Genomic DNA, 26,984 nt, shown 5'->3' with positions numbered 1-26,984 from the left:
AAGAAGAAGAAGAAGAAAGAAAAGAAGAAGAAGAAGAGAAAGAAGAAGAAGGAAGAATCTTACAGAAACTGACTAGAATTGAATATACTTAATCCTCTACCACCCACATTTTAAATCAGGTGCTGTGATGTTATCATTTGCTGTTTTTGTGAATTGGATGAGTCATAACCTTTAACATTTGAAAGAATCCCCACATGGATGAAAGCACAGATTCATTTGAGTGTTTGTGTACATCTTAAAAAGGGGCTTGATGAATGAAGTATGCTTTTGTAAATAAAGTTGTGAATTTCTAGGTCATAGGAAGCCAATCAGAGTTAGTTTCTCAGAAGGTAAAAAAAAGGAGTACAAAATAATACAGAAATAGTAGAGAATTTTATTAATTTGGTTGACTATTTCACTAAAAACCACTATAAAATGTATCTCTTACAAGAGTAATTCCATTAATACAAACTGGAAAAGGACTAGCTAACTTACTACTACTATTAATAATTGTGTATGTGTGTGTGTGTGTGTGTGTGTGTGTATGTATTACACTTTAAGGTTTGCAAAGCACAGTACAAACATTTCATCTGATTCTTATAACGACTCTAGGAGGTAGGCACTATTATTATCCCCACAGAGGAGGAAATGGAGGCAGGCAGATGTTAAGTGACTTGTCCAGGGACACACAGCTCAGCTAGCAGGTGTCTGAGACCAGATTTTAACTCAGGTCTTCCTGACTTCAGATCTGGTGTGCTCTAATTACTGTACAACCTAATTGGGTGATTAGGTGTTTGAATGATAGTGACTTATGCTACAGAAGATGAAAAAAATTCTTTGAAAAGAGGAGTTAGACATTCTAGAAACTATCTTGGCCTTAAGCTCAGAAAATAACTAACATGCTTCTACTTTTTGATTCCAAGATCCTACTGCTAGACATATGCACCAGAAGGTTAAAAATAGAAAAACAGAAAAGATATTCACTAGAATATCTATAGCAGCACTTTTTGTAGCATCACAGTCTTGGGGGAAAAAATAAATGCTCATTGACTAGGAAATGGCCAAATAAATTGTGGTACATGAATTAAATGAAATATTTCTGTGCCATGAGAAATAATTAGTATGACTGATACAGAGAAATATGGGAAGATGATATAAACTTATACAAAATGAAGTAACAGAACTAGGAAAACACCATATATGATGATAAGTACAACAATAAATGGAAAGAACAGTAACAAAAACCTGGAACTGGATCTGTGTAATTATAATGATCAGGGTTGGCCTTGAAGGAAGGAGGAAAAAATGTATTTTCTTCTAGACTTTGCAGAGAATGGAGGGAAAGGAAGGGGCGGGGTGGGGGGGCAGTGTATTAGTGTCAAAACACTGCATATACTGGCAGACTTGGTTAATGTGTTGGTTATTTTTATGAAATTGCTTCCCCTCCCTTTTTTCCCCTGTCTTTTTTTTTCCTCTTTGTTATAAGGAATGGCTCTCTGGGGACAGGAGAGGGAAGGGATATATTGACAGGAAAGCAAAAGATATAAGAATATTTTTTTAAAAGAGGAGTTAAGACTGAGTTGAAAAGCTGGGAAGGTATAAGAGGGAGAGAGAAAGAAGAGAGACTGAGAGAAAAGAGCCCTTTCTGGATCAGATGTGGTACCTGGGAAGATTTAACATGGTTTCCATGTGACTTCTTTTGCTTGATCTCCTGCCCTCTGGATAGCTCCTTCTCACTGTGATGTCCAATGCTATTGTACCCACCCTTTGTGGGTCAGATGAAAATAAAATTAGACATTTCAGACAATCAAAACACTTTGGACCCCATGCTTCTAAGGTCATGTTATGGCTTTTGTTTTTTTTTTAAACAAAGGCTGAAATTCCCCACCCCCACCCCCGCCATCACCTCCAGTGATGATTATACCCATGTCAGGTCATCATATGATACAGCAGCTTGCTAGACTGAAGGCCATGATTGCTATTCTTGCTCATCTGTGGTAGAAAAGCCTTACTCTAATCCAGGGGTGGGGAATTATTTAAAACATTTCCATGTTAGTCATTTTATGCAAGAAGATTTGAACCAAAAAAAAAAAAAAAGAATGAAAGTGAAAAATAGTATGCTTCAGTCTGTATTCAGAGAATATCAATTCTTTCTCTAGAGATGGATAGCCTTTTTCATCATGAGTCCTTTAGGATTACCTTGGATCGTTGTATTGTTGAGAATAGTTGAGTCATTCACAATTCTTCATCGTACACTGTTGCTGTTACTGTATACAGTGTTCTCCTGGTTCTGCTCACTTTACATTGTATCAGTTCATGTAAGTCTTTCCAGGTTTTTCATGGTAAGGTAGTTTAAAAGAGGAGGAGGCAGCTAGGTGGCTCAGTGCATAGAGCGCTAGACCTGGAGTCAGGGATCCTAACCCTAAAAGAGTTTGTTCTGTGAAGTCTGAATTCAGTCAAAGGGCTGCACTTGAGGACCTAGAGGGCTACAGGTTCCTCACCCCTGCTCTAATCCTACTAGATAGAAGTTTCCTAACATCAGAGTTTTGTTTTTGTTTTATCTCATTCTCATTTTAATCAAGTCAATAAACATTTATTAAGCACCTACTGTGTTCCAGGTGCCATGCTAAGCAGGAATAAAAGAAAGGCAAATGGTAGTCCCTGCCCTCAAGGAGCTTCCAATCTAACAGGGAAAGACAACACATTAAAAAAAAAGTGGAGAGGAGGAGCAGAGGGTACCTAGTGAGAAGACATGATGAAGATCTGAAGCCAAGAGGAAAGTGAACCCTGGGAGGAGCACTCCAATATCTCCCCTCTTCAATCTGAGGAAGGAAGGGGCCCTTGGGGCAGGGAGCACTGAGGAGGTGTGAGTTTCAGATCTTGCAGAAGGATTATTTCTGAAGACAATGGTGACATCTAGCAGAGCAGCCAGGTGGGAAATGATGAAGCAACCACCCTGAGCCCTGTCTTTCAGTGGAAGATCTAAGAAGAACTCTCTGATATTTATTTCTGGTACATGTTGAAAATTGGAATACCAAACTGTGCCCTATAGGGATCAATTCAAAGCTAATCTATCCCTTAATTCCCAAGTGTGCCTCATGGCCCTGGAGAAGGCCTAAAATATTTGTGAATGTTTTGCTTTTTTTAATGAAAAGTCTCTAAGTTTTTGTTTAGGCAAAAATGTATGAGTCAAGGATCTCTAATCTTTTTCCTACTGAGGATCCACTTTTGAATTTTTCTGATCATTCCCAGGAAAGAGAGAGGTCAGGATTTCTGCTGGCCCATCTTCTTTCTCCTCATAACCCTTGGGAGCCATGGAGAGGGGGAATGGAGCATACCAACCATCAGCTTTGGGATTTCTCAAGAAGGGCCAGTGGTAGATCATAATCTGTGAAGTTGCGGTTCTTTCCTGGTCTTATCTTTTGCATCTCTACTGTAACTTCTGTGGTAGTTCCATCCTGGAACTGATTATACCCCAAATCCATTTTTAAAAAATGTTGCTACTCTTTTGATCACAGACTAGCAGCCTGGAGTGATGATGGAGATTTGTCCTTGGAGGCAGGAAGATGACCTGGGTTTAAATCCTTCTGAATGACCTTGGAAAAGTTACTTAACCTCTTTATGTCCCCAATCAACTCTGAACCTGAAAGATGTATTCTGGTTGCTCAGCTCTGATGATAAAGTTTCTCATTGGATGTACCCTATCCTGGTAAAAAAAAATATTAATTTAAAAAATTGATCACAATACAGATGAATATGTGAAAATCCCCCACAGGGACATGGCTGGGCTATGTTTTAAGAGTGACTATGTTGCTGTGGTGATTCAGCTTTGTTCTTGGTGGTCACCAGCACATTCCCTTACCAAGGTTTCACTAGAATGACCTGGAAGAGATGCTAGCTAGTAGGTAATGCAGAGCCAGACCTTGGCTGAAAGTGGACACCAGGGCAGTGCTATGGGTTGCAGTCTGTGGATTGTGAGATTGAATGTGGATGAGTCAATCTTCTTGATGGCTATAAAGGCACATATCTGTTAGAGACTTTATCTGATATGTGGTAATTCACAGCTAGCCAATGAAAAGCCAGTGTGGAAAGTGAGCTAGATTTGTAGTCAGATAACCCAGGTTTAAATCACATTTGATGCTTGCTATCTACATGACATTTACCCTTTCTGGAACTCAGTTCTTCATCTGTGAAATAAGGGGAGGTTGGACTCTAGATGGTCTGTAAGATCTCTTCCAGCTCTAAATTTACTATAAACTCCGGATCAGGAATACATGGAACTATTTAGAGATATCTCATGATGTAAGGAAAAGAGTATATTAGTGTGCTTTACTGTCTCAGGGAGGGAGAATCAAAGGGAGGCAGGGATAGAATTTGGAACTCAAAACTTAAAAACAATGTTAAAATTATTTTTACATGTAATTGGGGGAAAATAAAATATTATTTTAAAAAAGATACCCCCCCCAAAAGAGTATTGGTGACTTAGAGTGCAGAGACTTCTGCTTTTAGTTCTAGTTCTGTCATGACTAGCTATTGCTTGGAGAATCAATTACATTTTTTTGCACCTTGGTTTCTTCATTTGTGAATGAGGATAATACTGTTCCTACCTACCTCATGAGGTTATTATGAGTATCAAATGAGGATTAAGAAAATTGAGAGGGGTTTTTGTTTTGTTTTGGGTTTTTTGGTAAACTGTAATCCATTGAAATGTAAACCAGTATCATTTTGGGGGGATCTGGTACTCATCTGAAGCTGGATGTAGCATCCTTGCTTTTCTGCATTCTCCTGTTGCATCTCTGGAAATTCCTTATCCCAATTTTTTCGTCGTAGCATGACTACCAAATGGCGTCTTGTCTGAACTTTTTTTTAACTTCCTGTGTCTAGTTCACAATGGAATTTTGCCATTTCTTCATGTCGCCCCATCCTTCCCATTTCCTCAGTTCAGATGCTGTTCATCTTCCTTTCGGACTTCAGCAGGTTTCTCACTGTCCCACTCTCCCTTCAACTTCTATGGTGATGCGCTTTCACGTGGTTTTCCTTAAAGAGAAAAAAATATTATTTTAAAATTGTTCATTGTGTGACCAGCTACTCCTTGTTTTTTAAAAATTATTTTTGCCGTTAGTTTGTACTCAAGACCCTTACCCAGTTAACCTTCCCTTTATCATCAATTATCTGGGATTGAGATTGGTGATTATAGTTATTCAGAGTTCTGCTTTTTTTTTTTTTTTTTGGTGAGGCATTTGGGGTTAAGTGACTTGCCCAGGGTCACACAGCTAGTAAATGACAAATATTTGGTCTGAGGCCGGATTTGAACTCAGGTCCTCCTGACTACAGGGCCAGTGCTCTATCCACTGCACCACCTAGCTGCCCCCAGAGTTCTGCTTTTTTTAGTGTTTTTTTTGGGGGGTTAATTATCATAATGATTGTGTATATTGCTGAACATCACTTTATACAAGTCTTTCCATCTTTCTCTAAATTCCTCATGTTCCCGTCTGCTGACACAGACTGGCAGTGGGACCTTGGGTAAGTCACCATCTTGGTGTGATGGGCAACTCTTTAAGATTATAAATTGAGCTCCGTTTCCTCATCTGGGAGTTCCCCTTCACTGATGATACCACAAGTGTATTCCCTATCCCTGATCTTGCACAGAAATATTACTTAAAATTTAAATAACTATTAATTGAATTTACCATACTACAATTTGTTCAGCCTTTTCAAAATTAGTGGGCACCCACTTTATTTCTAGTTCTTTACCATCACAGAAAGTGCTGTTTTCTATGGAAACGTGATTTTCCTTGCCTTTAATCACAGAGAGGGTCAAAGGGTATAAACGGCTTGTTGGCTCTTCTCACATAGTTCCAAATGGTTATGGATGTGGGCTTTTGGCAGGAGTATTTGGCTGTAGTGTCGTCTTTTTGTACAACTTAGCTGCTTGCTGACCTTTATCAAAACTCTTTAGCCTTCATTTCAGTACTCTTAAAGGAAATGTGTCCCAACTTCATCCCCAAAGGGCTTTCTGGTTCCTTGTACTGAGGGACACTTTTTCCTTTCCTAGCAGCTTGTCCCTGAAATAATTTCAGTGGCATTGAGATGTGCCTGGGTCTGTCCAGCCAGGGGGATCTTTGATGGAATATTTGACCACTTAGGACCTAAGAGTGAAAGATCGCTCCCTTCTTGTCAGTTGCCCCATATGGACAACAACTAATTAATGGGAAACGTTGGACTTTGAGCTGGATGAAAATACAGACTCTGTGTCAAAGCCTGGTGAGACACAGTTAGCTTCTGGTGTTCTTGCTACTGTACTTCAGTACTTGAAAGCAGGGATCCTGTTAGTGTCAGCAGAACTGGGAGCTGGAAGTGAACAAAAACTGCTGTGAACAGGAAGCACACATGTCTTCCTTTCACCTGCAAGCTGTCCAGCGGCATTTCCTGACTATTGTTTATGATGCCTGCAGTGGAATCTATTTCCATCCCTCAGCAAAGTATGTCTAAGGGCCAGCTCAATGCGCCGCTCCCAAGGCCCAGATGTGACTCCTGCAGAGGCAGGAGTGGATTGTGGTGTCTGTTAGCCCAGCCAAGATGACCCGCTTCATCTGTACCCTGGGGTAAATAGGAGACTTTAAAAAAATGAAAAAAAAAAGCCTTTGGGTTTAATCAAGAAAATTTATTTTAAAAAAGTTCTGTTCTGTTTTTTATATGTAATTTCCTTATATGCAACCTCCACATCCATGAAGCTCTCTCTTTTGACAAAATTACTATTTGACAGAATATGCAACATTTCAGACCCAAAGATCCTCATCTCTCCATTGAGATGGATATAGTATTTCATTATCTGTTCTTTAGAACCAAGATTGGTAACTGCAATTAATCTGAGTCTGGCTGCTTTTTACTTAAATAAGAAGCTTTACGACAACCTCACCTAACTTCCCATGTTGTAGTTTCTGAAAGCCTTTCTTTCGTTCTTCCTTCCTTCCTTCCTTCCTTCCTTCCTTCCCTCCTTTCTTTCTTTCTTTGTTCTTTCTTCCTTCTTTTCTTTCTTTATCTTCTTTCCTTCCTTCTTTCTTCCTTTCTTTCTCTTCCTTCTTTCCTCCCTTCTCTTTCCCTTTCTTTTCTGTTTCCCCTTTCTTTCCCTTCCTTCTCTCTTTCTCTCTCTCTCTCTTTCTTTGCCTCTTTGTCTTTCTCCCTCTCCTTCCTCCTTTTCTCCTTCCCTGTATTCCTCCCTCCCCCCTTTCTTTCATATGGTATGTCTTGCCTCCAGGAAATTTGCTCTAGAAGCTACTGTTATTGGTATACTGATAGAACAACTCACTTTTGGGACATAGACCAAGACTTTGGTTTTAAGATTCTCTACAGTTCCCCATGACCCACTGGGAAGAAATTTGATTGTTAGGAGTCTCCTGGTGGAAAGGAGAAGGCTCAGACTATCTAATAGTTTGGGGAAAGAGTATATTTCTGAGAGTGTGATGTTTACTGTGTTTTCCTTATTATAAGCCTTAAGGCTGAGAAGCTATTTTCAGATGCCAGTTAACTGCCATGTGGTGGGATTCCTTGCAGTCAGAGTTTAGATATATACTTCAGAGGAGACAATCATGCTTACTTGATTAAAGATCTCACTTGGCACTCCTAGGGCAAAAGGTATCTGATGAAAGCAATGGGATATGCTGAGATTAAACAGGACATTGGCAGTTTCCCATTTTAGAAACTATAAAGCTGTAATTTAAGCTTTAAACTCTGCCTTTATTTTGTCCTTATTCCTTATGACTGTTTATTAGGTGGGTAGGCCATGGAGTAGTGGGTTGAGGATTTAGCCCTACCTGTTTGTTAACCATCTTATTTCTTCAGATATATTTAAGACTGGCCTCCTCCCAGACTTCCAACAGCCCTTGTTGTCCTAAATGCTTAATTCCAAGGTCTACAGTTTTAGAGATTATTCTGATCATTCATTCTCTCTCTACTTACAGCCATCATCCCAGTTTAGGCTTTCATCACTGCTTACCTGGATTATTGAAGTGGTCTCCTAGTTGGTCTTCCTGCCTCTCTACATCACTGCCAAATTACTATCCCCAAAGCACAGATCTGAGCATGTCATTCCTCTCTTCATGACTCTTTAGTCACAGTTGGGCACTTGGTAACTTGACTCTAACATAATGATGTCATTTTGGTCCTCTTCAAAAATGAAGGCCAACAACCAAATCTTTAGTAGCTTCTGATTGCCTTTAGGATAAAATGCAAACTCTTCTGTTTGGCATTTAAAACCCTTTATAATGCACTTCTAGGTTCTCTTTCTAGGCTTCTTGGACATAACTCTCCTGACACTCTACATCCAAGTCAAACTGGACTATTTTATGATGCTTGTATAGGACATCTGATCTATTGTCTTATGCAAAAACGTTTTTTCACAGGCCATCTCCTCTGACTGGAATGCTCTCTCTCCTCACCTCTGCATCCTGGAATCCCTAGTTACCTTCAAAACTCTGCTCACATGCCACCTCTGACAGGAAATTTATCTATCATCCCCTCCCCAGTTGCTAGTACTTGCCTCCCCAGAAATTACTTTGTATTCATTGGGTCTATATTTTGTATGTAATTTTCTGTCGACATGTTGTTTCATGCCATTGGCTGTAAAACCATTGAGAGCAAGAGAGTTTCATCCTGTCTTGGTATTCCCATGCCTAGTACCCAGAAGGGGCTTAATAAATATGCTTATTGGACAGCTATCATAACTATGGTTATTGAAGAATTATTCAGTGCAATTGGTAAATCAGCACCTATGATATATCTGTCCTCCCTGGCTGAACACAATCAGGAGTAGTCTTGAGTAGACCAACATGTAGTTCGTCCTTTGTACCCATATTATGTTCTATTGCTTAGTCTGTGGCATGGTTTTCAATTGGAATAAGTAGAAGGATGCCATGGGGTCAGATACAACTCAGCATTTCATGTGGGAAGAAAGACTCCTTGCAAACGGAGCTTTTTTATTTTTCCTCTCAGTGACGGATCCTGCCCGAGAGAGGTTTCCAATGGCTGAGCTTTGACAGACACCAGTGCACCATGTACAGTGTGGAGGATCTCCTAATTTCACATGGATACAAATTATCTCGCAATCCTCCAGCACCCCATGAGGATAGATATGATGGATATCAGCAGGAGAGTTCAGAGAGTAGAGCTGGTCATGGCGCGCTGAATGGGTATGAAGCAGACCCTACAGCCTTTGCTTATAATAAGAAATCGCTGGGAAAAGGCTATTTGAGTGACAATGAGAACAGTGGAACAGTACCGGGGAGCCACAGAGATCCCCCAAGTTCATCTGCTTTCCGTCATTCTGAGGAGGGGTAAGTGTCAATATGATCCAATTGCTTTCCTTTTGACTTTGGGGATTTTTATTTGTTGGAGAGGACCTCTGTCTGTGCTAAGCTGGAGGCTGTGGTCACATGGGAAGAATAAGGAGACCAGATAGACAATTTGAACACTGTGATGCTATTTACCAAACATTTAAAAGAACCAGACAAAGGCCTCTAATGCCCTGGCTAGATCCTCTATGTAAGACTTAAAGGAAGATTGGTTTTTTAAACTGGACTTGTGATTTTATTGGCATAGGAAACTCCAATGAAAGAATCTCATTCTACCAACGCAGGTTGGCATTGCTCTGCTGGTTGTCTTAGTGGCCCAGGTTCACCACTAAGAACTTAAATGCCTTGTCTATAGTCACACAGTCAGTATGTGTCAGAGGTGAGAGGCTTAACCTCAGGACTTCCTGTAGCAGAGACTGGTCCTCTAGCCGCTATGCTTCCTCAAATACAGAAAGACACGGATAAAAATTGTGCAGAATGAGAAGATGTGGCCACCTTGCAGCCTAGATCAGGGAAGGGAGCTACAATGATGAGATTATAGTTTCATGCTTGTTAGCTTCTTTTAAAAAAAACAAAACAAAACAAAACCCTATTCTTTATTTGATTACATTTAAAATTTTTTTTTCACTTTCTTAGATTAACTGAGACAAGATCATGAGATGATAATAGATATAAGATCTTGAAAGGACTTCAGAGGCCATCTAGCCCAAAGCCAGGGCAGCTAGATGATGCAATGGATAGTGCCACGCCTGGAGTTAGGAAGACTCATCTTCATGAGTTCAAATCCAGCCTCAGACACTTACTAGCTACGTGACCCTGGGCAAGTCATTTAGTCCTGTTTGCCTTAGCATCTCATCTGTAAAATGAGCCAGAAAAGGAAATGGCAAACCACTCAAGTATCTTTGCCAATAAAACCCCAAATGGGGTCATGAAGAGTCAGACATGACTCAAATAACCAAACAACAACAATCCAACCCCACCATTTTATATGTGAAATTGTGAACTAGGGAGGTTTGGTAATTTGCTCAAGGTCACTTGGGTAATAAATAAGAGTCAGGATTTGAACTCAGGTTTTCCCAAATCTAGGACTCTCTCTGTTACATCATACTGCCTACTAGTTCCATTAGCTCTCAGCCCTTCTTTTGTTTTCCTGCACATATACTGGGTTCAGTGGAGGGTGGGGTTAGTGGTAATGATGATAATGGTGGTGGTGGTGGTAGTATCCAAATGAAAGTAGATTTCTCAATGAGCAAAGTGTGGGATAGAAGTCAGACAACCAAGGAGAAGAGGAGATGTAGAGCGTTTACCACAAAGGCAACAATTGAAAGGACCTTGTAAATATTGATTAAAGCAACTCCAGTCCCTTGGAAGGCCCTGTCATCACATCATAAAAGTTTGTTTGTGCTAAACTACTGCATTGTAAGGTGGGAAGTGTGCATGTCTGAATGGGAATAGATTGAGTAGGAAGGGCTCTGAGTATATGGCACAGATTATGTAATTGTGTGGGATAGGTTATAAGTGAACAAAGAAAAGGGGAGGGGGAGGCATAACTTAAATAGAAGCCACCAAAAAAGGTCATTTTTCAAGCTAAACAGGAATCTACTAACTTCGTGCTTCTTGCTGATGTAATGTGTAACCCTCTTGTAGAGGGCTTGGTACGGATTTGATGTGTAATAGCTATGGAGGCAGGAATGTGGTATGTTTAGCTCTAGAGGTTGATTTTAAACTCTATTAAAAAAACCTTATTAAGTTTTATTTCTCAACACAGTATAGTTCAACGTCTTCAAGTCCATTAAAAACTTCTATGTTTCCAAGCCAGAAGCATTTCTGTCTCATAGTTATACATACATACATATATATATATATATACACATACATACATATATATATACACATATACACATACCTACATACACACATACATATATGTATATATGTGTATATATATGTATATATGTGTGTGTGTGTGTGTGTGTGTGTGTATATATATACATATATGTATGTATGTATCAGTATTACCTGTTTCAGGGTAAAAACTTTTAGAACTTTCTTGTTGCACAAATTTCTGGAGTTCCAAACTCCTTTCTGGGTCTGCTCCCCTCTTTCTGCCCTCCCCTTTTTGCCAGCTGCTTTCCCTAGAAAAAATGCTTGTTGTAGATTCTGAAAGATGGAGAGACTCACTGAGGAGAGCAAGGATTATACAGAGAGGCAGCAGGAGCCCTGGACCTAGTCAAAATAAATAAGGGAATGGAAAGAGAGCACCCAGTTGCCCTAAGTGAGTACAAGTTCTCTGGGGCAGGTGAGTTGCATCTGGAGACAGTGAAAAGTTGAGAGGAGTGGCTGCAGACTCAGTGTCAAACATCTTTGAAACAACTGGAAGAAGGGGAGAGATGCTCCAAGGCTGGAGAAGAACAATTACCCTAATTTTCAAAAAGGGAAGAAAGCAGAGCCTCCAAAGTCTCGACTGGCGAGCTAAACTTCAGTATTTAGCACAAAGTTCTGGAATGTGATTACTAAAGGGATGATTTCTGAATATCTAGACAGGGAGGCTCTGTTGGGCTTAGTCAAGAACAGATCATGGCTGTCCAATCTGTTCATTTTTTTGGAAATGTCACTAGACTTGGGGGAACTCTACAGATACAGTTTACCTAGGTTTTAACAAAGCATTTTCACCAAGTCTCATGCTTTTCTTTGGACAAGATGTGAAGATATGGGCTAGATAATAATGTAGTCAGGTGGATTTTGAACTGGCCAAATGACCAAACCCAAAGACTGTTTCTTGTCATCTTTTGGAAGAAGATCTCCAGTTGAGTGACCTATGGAACTGGTTTTGCCCTGGGCTATTGGATGTTTTTTCTGAGTGGCTTTTCTGAAGATGATATGCTTATCAAATTTGATGTGATTGCAAAACTGGAAAAAGTACTTAGTGAGGTGGGCAAAGTCAAGATCACTAAAGACTGACAAGCTAGAATGCTGGGTGAAATTAAGATGGAAACTGGTAGAAATAAATGTCAAGTGATATACTTGGGTTCAAAAATCAAATTTATACTATAAGATGGAATCATGGCTAAATAACAGTTCCTATGGAAAAAAAGGTAGACTTATATTTAACAAAATGAAAGCATTGAACCTTGATATGATGTGATGGCAACTAAAAAGCTAATGTTAACCTAAACTGCATTAAGAGAAGCATCATGATAGAACAAGAGAGGTGAGAGTGGCCCTCTACTGTGCCCAGATCCAACCACCTCTGGAATATTATGTTCTGTTTGGGGCACCCCAATGTAAGAACAGCATTGATAAAGTGGAGAGTGTCTAGAGAAGGCAACCAGGATGGTTATGACCCATGTGGCCATGCCATGCAAGGAGAAGTTGAAGGACCTGGGAATGTTTAGCCTGGAGAAAAGAAGAGCAGAGAGGGAAACAGAGGGGTCCAGAAAAGGTATGGTTAAAGCATGACAACTGTCTTCAAATGCTTTAAGGGATTCTTCATGAAGAGGTGAAATTAAGATAGTTCTGTTTGGCCCTGAAGGGGCCAAAAAGACCTGAGAACAATGAGGCAGATTTAGGCTTGAGGCATGAAAAAAAGTTCCTAATTAGTTAAATCAGCTGCCTCAAGAGCTAGTGGGCTCCCCAACAAGAGAACTCCTCAAGCAGCATCTGGGTGACTCCTTGTCAAGGGTATTGATAGGATTCTTGTGTAAGTAAGGGTTGGACGACCTGGCCTTCATAACAGTTCCAGATTCTGCCATTTTACCCTCTGTGTGACCACAGCCTGGTCTCAGATACTTTCTGAGCCTCAATTTCATTGTCTGTAAAATGAGGATAATATCTGCATTTTCTTTTTTTTGTTTTGTTTTGTTTGGTTAGGCAATGGGGTTAAGTGACTTGCCCAGGGTCACACAGCTAGTAAGTGTTATGTGTCTGAGACCGGATTTGAACTCAGGACCTCCTGAATCCAAGGCCAGTACTCTATCCACTGCGCCATCTAGCTGCCCCTGAGGATAATATTTGAAAGGCATACCTCGCTGGATATGGAAAGACCCAATGAGATAAGGTGTGTAACAGTCATAACCGAACAGTGTTATGTAAATTAGGCTACTGGAATTTCTAGGCTTAGTCTTACCCCTCACCCCTGCACACAAGTTGTTCAGAGCTTTTAAAGCATGATTCACTCTGATGCCTAGGCCAGCAGATGTGGGCTGAACCTCTGTTACCTTCCTGAGGGTTCCAGCTCTGGACTGGATACAAGAGACCTTTGTCTTAAGTGTCTGTACACTTTCTAAACTTCCCTAATCACTGAACCCTAGCCTGGAATCATCTACACCTGAGAGAATCATTGAGGTGTCCATCGTCCAATAATTTTCCTCATTATCCTGTTCCTAGAGCTTTAAGGTTTTAAGGGCAGCTAGGTGCCCCAGGATAGAGCACTGGGCCTGGATTTAGGAAGACCTGAGTTCAAATCCCACCTCAGATACTTCCTAGCTGTGTGATCCTGGAGAAGTCACTTCACTCTGTGTGCCTCAGTTTCCTCATCTGTAAAATGAGCTGGAGAGGGGAAAATGGCAAACCACTCCAGTATCTCTGCCAAGAAAATCCCAAATGGGGTCATGAAGAGTCAGACACGACTGAACACAGCAAAATTTTTGCAATGTGCTTTTGTGTATGTTAACTCATTTAGTCTAATCCCATCATTTTTCAGATAAGGCTACTTGATCAAAGAGGATGAGTGACTTTTTCCTCTCATGCTCCTGCCATGTCTAGATGGCATCTAGGTGGTATTAGTGGAGAGGGCACTGTACTTAGAGTCAGGAAGACCTGAGGTCAAAGGTGGCCGCAGACCCCAAACAGAAGAAAGCCGTTGCTAAACAACAAAGCAAACAAACAAAAAACAACTCACAGAGGAGAGAGTATCCAGGAAAAGGTGTGATGGTGAAGAAAGTTCAAAAAAGATGAGTGAGGAAGAGTCATCAAATTTTACAATTTGGTGATTGTTGATAATTTGGGTCACTCAGCTAGTGGGGGGAGGGGGTCACATACCCAGGGCAAGTCACTCAATCTCTGTCTGCCTTATTTTCTTCATCAGTAAAATGGGGAAAATAGCACCTACCTCCAAGGGTTGTTATGAGGATTAAATAAGATGATATTTGTAAGGTTGTTTATTTGTTCTTCAGTCATGTCTGACTCTTCATGACCCCATTTAGGGTTTTCTTGGCAGAGATACTGGAATGGTTTACCATCTCCTTTTCCAGCTCATTTTACAGATGAGGAAACTGAGGCAACCAGTGACTTGCTCAGGGTCACACAGCTAGTAAGTGTCTGAGGACAGATTTTAACTCAAGAAAATGAGTCTTCCTAGCTCCAGGCTAGGTACTCTATCTACTGCACCTCCTAACTGCTCTTTGTAAACTTTAAAGTGCTATGAAAATGGTAGCTATTATTGTGGCTACATTGATAAGTCACAAAGTCTCAGTGACAGACTTTGGATTCAAACCCAGGTCCTCTGCGACTGCTGATTCAGTGTAAAGATGGCTTAGTGGATAGAGCCATGGACTTGGAATCAGGTAGAATTAGATTGGGATCCCACTTACTAGCTCTGTGCCTATAGGCAAGTCACTTGAAACTCTGTCAGCCTCATTTTCTGCTTCTATAAAATGGGAATGGTTATAGTACTTAACCTCACAGCCCTGGCATGTACTTGATCAATGCTTGATAAATCGATGAGAAAAGGCTTGTAAAGCATTTTGTATACCTTGGAATGCTACATAAATGTTAGTAGTAGTAGTTGTTGTTGTTATACCATATGACCTCTTGCTGGCTTCCAGACCTCTGAGCCTGCTTGACCCCTGGGTTCAGAGATCTGTCGTCTGTGGTCTTCCCTTGCTGTCCCCATATGGGATTGTTATATCACTTCACTTTCACAGCCAAACTTCTATGGAAAGCATCCACTTGTGTTGTCTAATTCTCCTCTCTCTCTTCCTTATCTCCCCATTCTGATCTGGCTTCTGACCTCATCATTCAACTGAAAGTACTTTCTCCAAAATCATGAATCATGTCTTAATTTTAAAATTTGATGGCCTTTTGACCTCTTCTCATTCTTCATCTTTCTTGGAATCTCTTCACCAGGTAACCCTGTTGACTCCTCCTGCTGGATACTCTCTCCTCTGTGGTCTATTTTGTTTGTTTATTTTAGCAATGGCTCTTTTCTGGTTCTCTCCCCTTCTGTCTGTCTCCCTTTAGTCTCTTTGGCTGAATCCCAGACCCAAGGCTTTTTTCTGGGCCCTCTTTTTTTTCTTCCTCCAATATATACACCTTATTGCTTAGTGATCTCATCAGCTCCCATGGCTTCAAGTGTCATACATAATGCATCAACTATCACATCAAAATACCACCAACGACCTTGGTCATCCTCTCTCAGATGCCAATGGAGACAGCTCAGGACCCTAACCCCAAGAGCTTTGGGAATAGCTGTGCTTCCAGGTCAGTGCCCTCATCCTGGGCAGCACACCCCCTAGAGATACAGCCTGGTAGCCACTCCTGCAGGTGCTATCATCACAGCTACTGAAGACCCAGAAAACAAAGTTCTTAGCACCAAAGTTCTTGATGCTGTCAAATGATTCAACAACAGAAACTAACAATGGATGTGATATTAAAGAAAAGGCATTAACATCTTGCTGTTCTACCCTCTTTTCCCTCTTCTATAACTTCTCTCTTAGTGATCTCATCTGTTTTTCATTTTCATCTGTTTTGCAGAAAAAACCTTCCGTCTATGTGATCTCCCTCGTTAGAATGTGAGCCCCATGAGGGCAGGGACTGTCTTTTCGGTTTATATTCCTAGCACTTGGCACAGTGCTTCACACATAGTAAGTGCTTAATAAATGTTTTTTACATTGATTGATTGATTGATTCATTCATTCTATGTAGATAGAGAGGTTAAGTGACTTTCCTACATTCACTTGGGATTTGAATTGAAGTCCTTTGAACAGAAGAGTGTTCTTTATCCTGTATCATGTTGCCCTTCTGTGAACCAAAACCACAGAGAGAAACCTGAGTGGATGCTTGCCAGAACATGTGAGTGGCAAATGGAGGGTTATCATGTACACTTTCCCTCCTAATATGATTCAGTTTAATAAGTGTTTATTGCAAGGCACTATACCAAGACAAAAAAAGCAAAATCATCCCTCCCTTAAAAGAACTTACATTCTACTGAGAAGAAAACATGTCCACAGATAAGTCAATACAAAGTGTGTATAAAGTAATGGGAGGGGTGACTAATAAATAGGAGGATTAGGAAGGACTTCATATAGGAACTCACTTGAACTCAGTCTTGAAAGGATGCTCGGGATTCTAGGATTCAGAGGCCAGCAGTAAGAGCATTCCAGGCATGAAGGACAGCTCACGCAAAGGCGAGGAGGTGGGAAATGGAAGACCATGTACAGGGATCATCATTGGCCCCATGGGCCACAAGTTTGACGCCTCTGGTCCAGGTTCAACTAATGAAAATCTGAACTAAGGTGATGGCTGTACAAAGAAGGAGAGATGTGGAGATAGACTCAATAGGGCTTGGCCATTGATTAAACATAGGGGTATGTAAGAGTTGAGGATGATTCAGAAGTTGAGGATTTAAGTGATTAGAAGGATAATGGAGGCTTCCATAGAGACATATATGGGAGAAAGTCCAGGATACAGTTAGCAATGCAGAACTGGAACATGAGAAAATGTACTAGGCATGTAGAACTGAGTCAACTGAAAAGAGGAAATTGAACCCATTGGAGCTGATGAGATCACTAAGAGAGAAGTTATAGAAGAGCGAAAAGAAGAGGACCTAGAACAGAACCAATACTGATCATGGGGTTTTCTTGCCAAAGATACTGGAGAGATTTGCCATTTCCTTCCCCAGTGGATTAAGGCAAACAGAGGTAAAGTGACTTGTCCAGGGTCACACAGCTAGTAAGTGTGTGAGGTTGGATTTGAACTCAGGTCTTCCTGGTTTCAGGTCTAGCACTTTATGCACTGAGACACCTAGTTGCCTACTTCTCTTTTAAACTAGCTTACCATGAAAAACCTGTAAAGACTTACGTGAACTGATATAAAATAAAGTGAGCAGAACTAGTAGAACACTGTATATAGTAATGGCAATGTTGTACAATGAAGAGCTGTGAATGACTCAGCTATTCTCAACAATACAATGATACAAGATAATCCTAAAGGATTCATGATGAAAAATGCTATCCATCTCCAGAGAAAGAACTGATATTCTTCTGAAACAAACTATTTTTTACTTTCATTCTTTTTTTTTTGGTTCAAGTCTTCTTGCATAAAATGACTAATATGGAAATGTTTTAAATAATTGCACATGTATAACATATCAGATTGCTTACCATCTCAGGGAGGTGGGAGGGGATAGATTTTGGAACTCAAAACTTTAAAAAAAAAACACAACAAATGTTAAAAATTGTTTTTATAAGTAATTGGGGAGGAAATAAAATATTATTTAAAAAATAAGCTAGCAGGGCAGCCAGGTGACACAGTAGATAGAGCACTGACCCTGGAGTCAGGAGGACCTGAGTTCAAATCTGGCCTGAGACACATAACATTCACTAGTTGTGTGACTCTGGGCAAGTCACTTAACCCTAATTGCCTCACTGAAAAAAAAAATAAACTAGCTTACCACAATTTCTCTTTTTCTTTCAGAAAGTCACTTGAAGAAAATTTCCCTATTTCTGTGAATATAGGGATGGGGACTAGATTCATGATTTTATTGGTATAAGGCAGTGGTATTAAGCTTAAATAAAAATGGAAGTGACTAAACCTTACATAAAGATCTCTGCAGGCCACATATTGACTTAATTTTAAAATATAATGTTACCTATGTTTTAAATATTTCATAATTGCATTTTAGTCTGGTTTAGGCTGTACTTTGGAGTGTTGCAGGCCACATGGAGCCCGTGGTCTGTGTGTTTGATCCCTCTGGTATGGAAAACACTCAGATGAGGAAACACTCACCTCAGCTTATGTATAGTCTTAACTTTGCCTGAAATGCTGAAAAGTTAAGGAACTTTGCCATAGTCACACAGTCAGTGTATATCAAAAGTTAGACTTGAATTCAGCAAAGGCCAATTTGCTACAGAAAAGGTTCTTTTAATCCAGGCTCTTCTTCCTCAACAATTTAGTACTATCTATTTCCGTGAAAGGGCGGCTAGGTGGTGAAGTGGCTAGGGTGCTGGGCCTGATGTCAGGAAGACTCATCTTCCTGAGTTCAAATCTGGCCTCAAACACTTACCAGCTGTGTGACCCTGAGCAAGTCACTTAACCTTGTTTACTTCAGTTTTCTCATCTGTAAAAATGAGTTGGAGAAGGAAATGGCAAACCACTCTAGTATCTTTGCCAAGTAAACCCTACACAGGGTCACGAAGGGTCAGACATGACTGAAAACAGCTGAAGGGCAACAAAAAGTAAGATTATGCTGTATTCAATTGAGGTCTCTCCATGTCCTATTGATTTCTTCCTACAACTAGTCATTCAAATATGAATACAACTACTATTTATTCATAGCTATAATCCCTCTCCTTCTTGTGAATCAAGAGTTAATGATGACAACTACTTGAATAGGTCCTATGGAAAGAATTCTGATAAATGCAAATGATGGGGCTAAGTTTCTGGGGCCCATATTCCTTTTTCCTTCTCTAAAAATTATTGTCTTCAGAGCAACAGTTCCATACTCAAAGGCCAATTGCTACAAATAGTAATGATCATTTTAAAACTGAAGTTTAGCACATACACAAGGTTGATACATTCTACTTTTAATAAATGTGTGATTGGAAAAAGAAGATGGGTTGGTCCCATGGCAAGAGCTAGGGATACCTGACGGAAGTCCTACATGCTCCATTGGTATCTTTGTGACGTCACTAGAAAAGAGGTTGGCACACTATGGCCTGTGGACCGAATACAGTTCACCACTTGTTTTTGTATAGTAAGAAAACTAATACACACACACATACAAAACCACACACACATATTTTACATTTTAGAATAAAGTTTTATTGTGTTGAAAAATGTAAAAACCATTCTTAGCTCACAGGCTGGGCCATAGTTTGCCAAGCCCTGAGCTAGAAATGAAGAAGATCCCTACCATGTTGCCTGGGACTTCATGTGATGACCTTATGGGAGAATATGAATCACAGTCACACAGATTAGGCCAGATGTGAATGGATTGCCCTCCATATTCCTGGAGGGAATAGCCACAGGTCCATGGGTGTGTGTTCCATCAAGGTTTGATGCCTCATTGAGACATGGAGAAGACTGTAGCTTCTCAAGGACTGTGCCAGCAAAATCCAACGTCTGGCTAGGTCCCACCAAGCAGAAAAGGCTTTGGGTACAGGAGGACCAACTTAGCTAAGTTTGGAGATATTCCTCTCTAGATTGACTACAAGACCGTGAATTCTTCGGCCATAGCAATTCCCTCTAGATTCTTGAATTTTAATCTTAAATTCATGAAATACTGAAATTTGTTTCTGTGGGCATACCTGCATAACCACCCAAAGGATACCAGTGTTCCAAATGTAATAGTCATAATAACAGCTAATCTTTCTGTAGTAGCACTTTAGGGTTTGCCAAGGAATATACATGCATGCGTATATACATACATACATATATGTAGTAAAATTTGATTCTCACATCAGTCCTGAGGTTATGCTATCATTATCCCCTTTTATAAATAAGGAAACAAGCTGAGAGGGGTTAAATGACTTCCCCTTCCCCACACTCCCACCGTATCCAATCTCTTGCCAAAGCCTGTTGATTCCACCTTTGTAACATCTCTCATATATGCCCCTTTCTCTCTTCTGACTCTGCCACCCCTCCAGTACAGGCCCTTATCACCTTACACCTGAACTATTACAATATTCTGCTCATGGGTCTGTCTGCCTCAAGTTTCTCCTTGCTCTAATCCATCCTCCATTCAGTCATCAAAGTGTTTCCTAAACCCCAGATCCAACTATGCTGCCCCTTACTCAGTAAACATCAGTGGCTCAATATCACTTCTAGGATGAAAAAAAAAAAACCCAACCCAAAAAACTCTGATGTTCAAAGCCCTTCATAACACAGCCTTCCCTTACCTTTCCAATCTTCTTATACCTCATTCCCTGCCATATACTCTTCAATTGAGTGACACTGGTCTCCTGGCTGTTTTACAAATGAAACACTCCTTTTCTTAGCTCTGGGAGTTTCTCTGGCTGTCCCTTATGCCTGGAATTCTCTCCCTCATCATCTCTACTTACTACCTTCCCTGGCTTCCTTTAAATCCCAACTAAAGTCTTCTCTTCTACAGGAAACCTCTCCTAAACCCTCTTAGTTCTGGTACCTTCCTATTTATCCTGTCTAGGGCTTGTTTGTACATTTTTGTTTGCTTGTTTTCCTCCCCATCAGATTGTGAGCTCCTTGAGGTGTAAGGACTGTCTTTTTCCTCTTCTTGTATTCCTAGCACTTAGCGAAGTGGCTTGCACAGAGTAGGAGCGTAAGAAGTGGTTTGTGCTGAATAGGAGCTTAATAAATGTTGATCAACTGACTGACTTGCCCCGGGTCCCACAATCAGCAAGTGTCTAAGGCATGGCTTGAACAGGGGCCTCCTGACTCCAGGACTGGTACTCTATGCTAAATAACTACCCAAGAACATATAGAAGGCTTGTTTTGTAACCTTCTGAAAAGGTTGCTATCTGACCATCTATAAGCTTACCTAACACTGAGCCCCTGTTAGATGAAGAGAATAATAAGTATGTTGTGAGAAATTAGAAAACATATTCCCTACATGCAAGGGACCTAGATAATATGATGGTAGAGAGAAGGCAGGCAAGCTTGACCTTTAACTGGATGCTGGTTAGCCCTCATGGATGTGGTGTTCCATAGCTTTACTTCCAGGCTTTCTTTCCCAGCTCTTAGCAAGTAGCTTAGTGAGGAAGATGGTGGAGAAAGGCAGTGACTCACTTGAGCTCTCCTAAGTTCCTCTCCAAATAACTTTAAATAATGCCTCAAAACAAAATTTGGAGTGGCAGAATCCACGAAAGGATGGGGTGAAACAATTTTCCAATCCAAGACAACTAAGAAGCTTGGCAGAAAAAGTCTCTTGCACTAAGGTGAGGTTGGAGCAAGGAATCCAGGAAGGCAAATCAATATATACCTTGTTAAAATATGAATTAAGTCCCCAAGAATTTATTAAGCATCTATTACTACATGCTAGGCATTCTGGTAAATACCAGGGATGTACAGAAAGGCAAAAACTTTCCTTGCCCTCAGGGAGCTTACAGTCTATTGGGAGAGCCAACATGCACACAACTAGGTACAAACAAGATCTAGATAGGATAAATTGGAAATAATTTCAGAGGGAAGACACTACCATGAAGGGAGACCAGAAAATGCTTCTTGTAGAATTGTAGGATTTGAGGGATGGCTAAGTGGCACAGTGGATAGAGCACAGGCCCTGGAGTCAGGAGGACCTGAGTTCAAATCTGGCCTCAGACACGTAACACTCACCAGCTGTGTAAATCTGGGCAAGTCACTTAACTCCAATTGCCTCAGAAAAAAAAAAAGAATGAGATTTAAAGGAAGCCAGGAGGTAGTAATGAAGAGGGAGAGAATTCCAGGCTTGGGGGATGACTAGAGAAAATGCTCGGAGTCAGGAGATTCATTGCATTGTAGTGTGAGAAACAACAACAGGGCCAGTCACCAGGTAATAGATTATGTGGAAGGGAGTAAGGTATATGAAGACTAGACAGGAAGGAGGTTAATTCTTTCAAGGAAAGATCCCATAAGGTAATCCCGTGTTAATGTCAATCATTTCTAGACTAGGAAATGTTTTTAATTATCCATGCTACTTTGGTGGTTGGTCATAGAAGTGCCAGGTTTTTCAGGTGAGGGGAAGGAAGAAGGAATGGAAGTGCAAAGGGTGTTATTGGTATCACTGGGGCCAGTCTGTAGAGGAACTATTGTGAAGAGGGATATTGATCAGCAGGGGCATAATGAAATGTTTGTAGATTATTCTTAGTAGTTGTTGATCCCCAGGGTTGGCGACTGAGAATTTCTGTAAAGCTATTTATGAGCCCTTTTGTTCTTTTGCATTAAGGTCTAGTTGAAGTTGAATAGACCTTGGCATGTTAATAGCTCCCCACCTTCACAAACCATTTGGGGAAGTTGATTGCTATTGATTTTCTTAAATTGTTGTTGATAACCGTGATATGAGGGCTGAGAAAGGGGTGAAGAAATTGGCTATTGTCTTTTCAGAGTTATAAGCAGCCTAGAGAAAAGTGTGTAATTAGAAAAGATATCATGGGAGTCCTTGAGAGGCAGTGTGGCTTAGATGGCAAAGGGCTAACCTTGGAATCAGAAAGATGTACCCTCAGGTCCAACCTCTGACAAAACCTGACTGTGTAATAATAAGTAAATCAGATCCCTTTGCCTCTTTGTGCTCTGGACAATTCTCCAAAACTGTCAATTACAGGAAAGTTGTGGGTCTGCATTAGTGGAGGACACAGGGAGTTCCTCACACCCATGAAATTGCTGATCTGATCTACATGCGACACTCTCTCCTCCAACTGGACAACCTTCTATAAGTGAAATTCTAGATTTCATGACCTGTAACCCCAGTATATATCAACACCATGATGTGGCAGCCAAGAAAACAAATGCAATCTTGGGCTGCATTAGGAAAGGCGTATCTTCTTTGGTTAGGGAGGTAGTAGTCCCTCTGTACTCTGCCCAACTCAGATCACACGTGGAGTATGGTGTTCAGTTCTGGGCACCTCATTTTAGGAAGTTATGTTGACAACTGGCAGTGTCTAGAGGAGGGCAATGTGAATGGCAACAGGGCTTGAGTTTGTACCTTATGAGAGTCAGCAGAAAGAAATGGGGAATGATTATCCTGAGGAAAAAAAATTAAGGGAGAACATAAGAGTTGCATGACCTAGAATCAGAAAGACTCATCTACCTGAGTTCAAACCTGGCCTCAGACACTTATTAGCTGTGTGACCCTGGGCAAGTCACTTAACCCTATTTGCCTAAGTTTCCTCATTTGTAAAATGAGCTGCAGAAGAAAATGACAAACCACTCCAGTATTTTCCCAAGAAAACCCCAAATGGGGTCACGAAGAGTTGGACACGACCTAACAACAACAAAAACTGTAACAGTGGGAATCGTTTAGTCACTAGAGCTGGAAGGGAACTTAGAGGACCTCTTGGTGTCATCCCTTTCATTTTATAATGCGTGGGAACCTGAAGGTCAGAGAGATGAAGTAATTTAAGCTTCAATAATAGCTAATGAAAATGGCTAACATATAGCACCTACTATGTGCCAGGCATGACGCTAAGCACTTTACAATTTTCCTCTCATTTGATCCTTACGACAACCCTGGGAGTTATTATGTCTATTTTATAAATGGGGAAATTGAGGGAAAATTTAAGTGATTTGCCCAAGGTCAGAGTAGAAAGTATATGCTTCAAACCTAGCTGTCCTGACTCCCAGCCCTGTGATCTTTTCCATGGGAGGTTTCAGTTGCGGAAGCCCTGCCGTTCTTTTTATGCTATAAGAATGTTCCCCCCACAAACTCCCTTCAGGAATTCTGGGAGAGTTTGTGTTGGTTCGTCACTGCTGTGACTAGTAATTAAGCATCGTCTGTGCTTCTGTGTCCCTGGTAAGAATTGGGACTGATTAGAGACTTTCCTCTCCTGTGATACAGTGGTTTGGGGGGCCCTCTTCTTGGGAGGCCTGCAGAAGATCAGTGAGCCAAGCACGCCCTTCAGACTGGGCTACTGCACACAGAAAACACTTCATTTTGAGAGGGCTTATTTGTGTTTCTTTAAAATCATATCCTGCTTAGACTGGCTTTCAAAAAAAAGATTAAAATTGAACATCTGTTTTGGTGTCAAATCTACAAACATGATTTGTTTTTTTAACTAATTTCATTTCATGCCTTCAGCATTAGAAGCTGTTGTCCTGACCCTCTACAGAGAGAAATATGTATTTCTTGGGCTGCTCTGCTTCAGAACACATTTGCTGATATAGACATCCCCACCACCTTCCTCCTTCACCCTTGAACCCCTTAAACTGAGATGCTTTTCTTCACTAACAAGGCAGATTTTCAAGGAGCTGTCAAAATGTTAGGGCTGGAGCACATCTCCCTGCTGATGCTGCCTGCCATGGTGGTCTGTTTCTACCCTAACTCCCATACTCAATTCTAGTAATAAAAAATTTTAATCTGCTTCATAGGTTACTGAAATAACAAGGAAAATAATAATACTTTGGTCAAAGAAAGAGGAGGAGGAGGAGGAGGAGGAGGAAGAAGAAGCAGAAGCAGCTGCTCACATTTATATAGTGTTTTATGGCATATAAAGTAGTTCCTTCACAAGCCAGCCCAACAGGGAGGTAGCTGACTATAGCAGAACACTGGACTTAAAATCTGGAAGGCTAGAATTAAATCCTGCCTCAGACACTTAACGAACTTTGTGACCCTGGGCAAGTAACATAACTTTTCTAAGCCTCAGTTTCCCCATATGTAAAATAGGGAATAATAACTGTACAGGTTATTGTGTGGACCAAATGAGATAACAATGTAAAAATGTTTTGAAAGGCTTAAAGTACTATATAAATGTTAGCTGTCAGCTCTGGGATAAGGAGATAGAGAAAAGGTAAGTAACTTGGTCAGGGTCACACAATAAGTGCCTGAGCTGGGGACTCACACTTTCATTTCATTGCCCTTTCAACCACACCACATTGCCTCTCCCACAACAGCTGGTGCTTGGTTGTTGTTCAGTTATTTACAGTCGCATCCAACTCTTCTTGACCCCATTTTGAGTTTTCTTGGTGAAGGTACTGGAGTGGTTTGCCAGTTCCTTCTCCAGCTTATTTCACAGATGAGGAAACTGAAGCAAACAGGGTAAAGTGACTTGCCCAAGGTCACACAGCTAGTATGTGTCTGAGACTGGATTTGAATTCAGGTCTTCCTGACTCCAGGTCTGTCATTCTATCCACTGCTGGATACCTTCAAAAATGAGACATTTGGGTATTGAAAATCAAAAAGGGGGAGGAGGGAGGGAGGGAGGGAGGGAGGGGGAGAGAGAGAGAGACAGGGAGAGACTTTATTAAACTCTAGATACAAATACCAACAAAGAAGATAGCCCCTGCCCTCAAAGAGTTTATATTCTAACAGGAGAAAACAACACATTAAAAGAGAGCTAGAAAGTGGCAATATGTGGTGGCTGGAGGGTGTCAGATGGTTGGGAAGTGGTGTGGAGGCCTGGTCCTGGGCAATATGTGGCAAAAACTTACTGATCAGAGCCCACGGTGATTCCAGAGACCAAGGCCAACATCCCATGAGGAGCTGACCCAAGGAGAGAAAGCATCATTCAGTGCTCTAAGGAATAGACTTCACCAACATCAAAAACCCTGAGATGTGTGGACTTGGTCACAGCATCAGCACTGGGCGGGAGCTGCTGCTAGTGGAATTATTTTTCACTTGGAGAAAATTGGGTCAGTGTTCTAGGAATTACTGAGGTGATTTTTTTGGCAAGGTTGATTAGGATGTGAAAACCAGATCTAGGGGACATCAAAAAGATCATTTAGTCTAGCAATCTCCCTTCCAGCTGCCCTGAAGCTTTGTCTCACATCTCAGACAAACGACCATCTAGCCCATAATAATAACAATCCTTTTGTGACATTTACGTCACGCTCTCCAGTGTTGTCACAAATGTTTCTTTTCCATTCAGTAAGAAGCTTATGGTTCTTTTGTTTCACCGAGAGAATTTAAACTGTTTCAGATACAAGTTTAAGGTACCTTCACCAGGTAGGGTGGGCTGCTCATTTCCAATAAAGGCACAGGAAAACCATTTCATTGAAACACCCCTTTTTTCCTCAGCATCATCGCCATGTTTGAAATAGTTAGCCTCAGCTATTATTTGAATGGGTACAGAGGAAAAACAGTCTAAACTTATTCTTCCTGCTTTATTTCAGTAAACTAAATATTTGTTTGTTTTTTACAATGGCATTGTATAAACAGGTATATCTTCTTCCTTTGAGTTCCACCCTTTAGGGGCATAAAATAAGAGCCTGTGTCATGGGGTGGTAGCGTTATCTCATTAGGAGGGAATCTGGAGGCCAGTTACCTCAACATGGGGCAGTTCAATATAGTTGTAAGAGGACTGGTTTTAATATTCTCTCAAAGTTAGGAGACTCCAATAAATTATTGTTGACTGACTAACTGACCTGGCATTAACTCCCTGCCCTGGTACTTACTTTGTTACTCTGGACAAATTACTTAAGTGTTGATTTCCCCATCTTCATCAAGGAGGTGATACTTGCATTGCCAACCTTATAAAACTGTGAGGAAAACTCTTTGTGTATGTTAAAATGCTACATATGTGTGAGTTGTTCCAAGTCCTTTTGATTCAGACCCAGAAAATGACATTATATTAAAAAGATGAATTGTGATCGACTTTCCCAACACCCCAGCCGACACTAACCTCCCTTTTGTGTCAGATCTCCTTTCCCCTGGAAAGATAGTAGTGTTCAAAAATGTCACCCTGCTCCTCACTCATCAATTGTGTTGTGGGTTGTGATGGGATGAGTATTAGATAGCTCTGAAATACAAATACTATAGCCTGGGGAGCTTTT

The 26,984-nt window shown here is 40.8% G+C and overlaps 1 protein-coding gene across 2 annotated transcripts in view; it reads left to right on the top strand.

The window, feature by feature from the left end:
- JCAD (junctional cadherin 5 associated) overlaps nt 1–26,984 on the top strand; it is a 76,534-nt gene that overhangs the window by 22,694 nt on the left and 26,856 nt on the right. The window contains exon 3 of one of the 2 annotated variants that reach the window (XM_027841545.1): nt 8,971–9,311. The exons of the other annotated variant lie outside the window; for it this stretch is intronic. Coding sequence (XP_027697346.1) covers nt 9,031–9,311 — 281 coding nt within the window. The 5' untranslated portion in view covers nt 8,971–9,030. The remainder of the gene's footprint in view (nt 1–8,970; nt 9,312–26,984) is intronic. 2 annotated transcript variants of the gene reach the window in all.

The sequence above is a fragment of the Vombatus ursinus genome, unplaced genomic scaffold, assembly GCF_900497805.2.
Source record: "Vombatus ursinus unplaced genomic scaffold, bare-nosed wombat genome assembly UNPS02014861.1, whole genome shotgun sequence".
In the NCBI taxonomy this organism is placed as follows: Eukaryota; Metazoa; Chordata; class Mammalia; order Diprotodontia; family Vombatidae; genus Vombatus; species Vombatus ursinus.
This window is presented reverse-complemented; position numbering and strand designations above follow the sequence as displayed.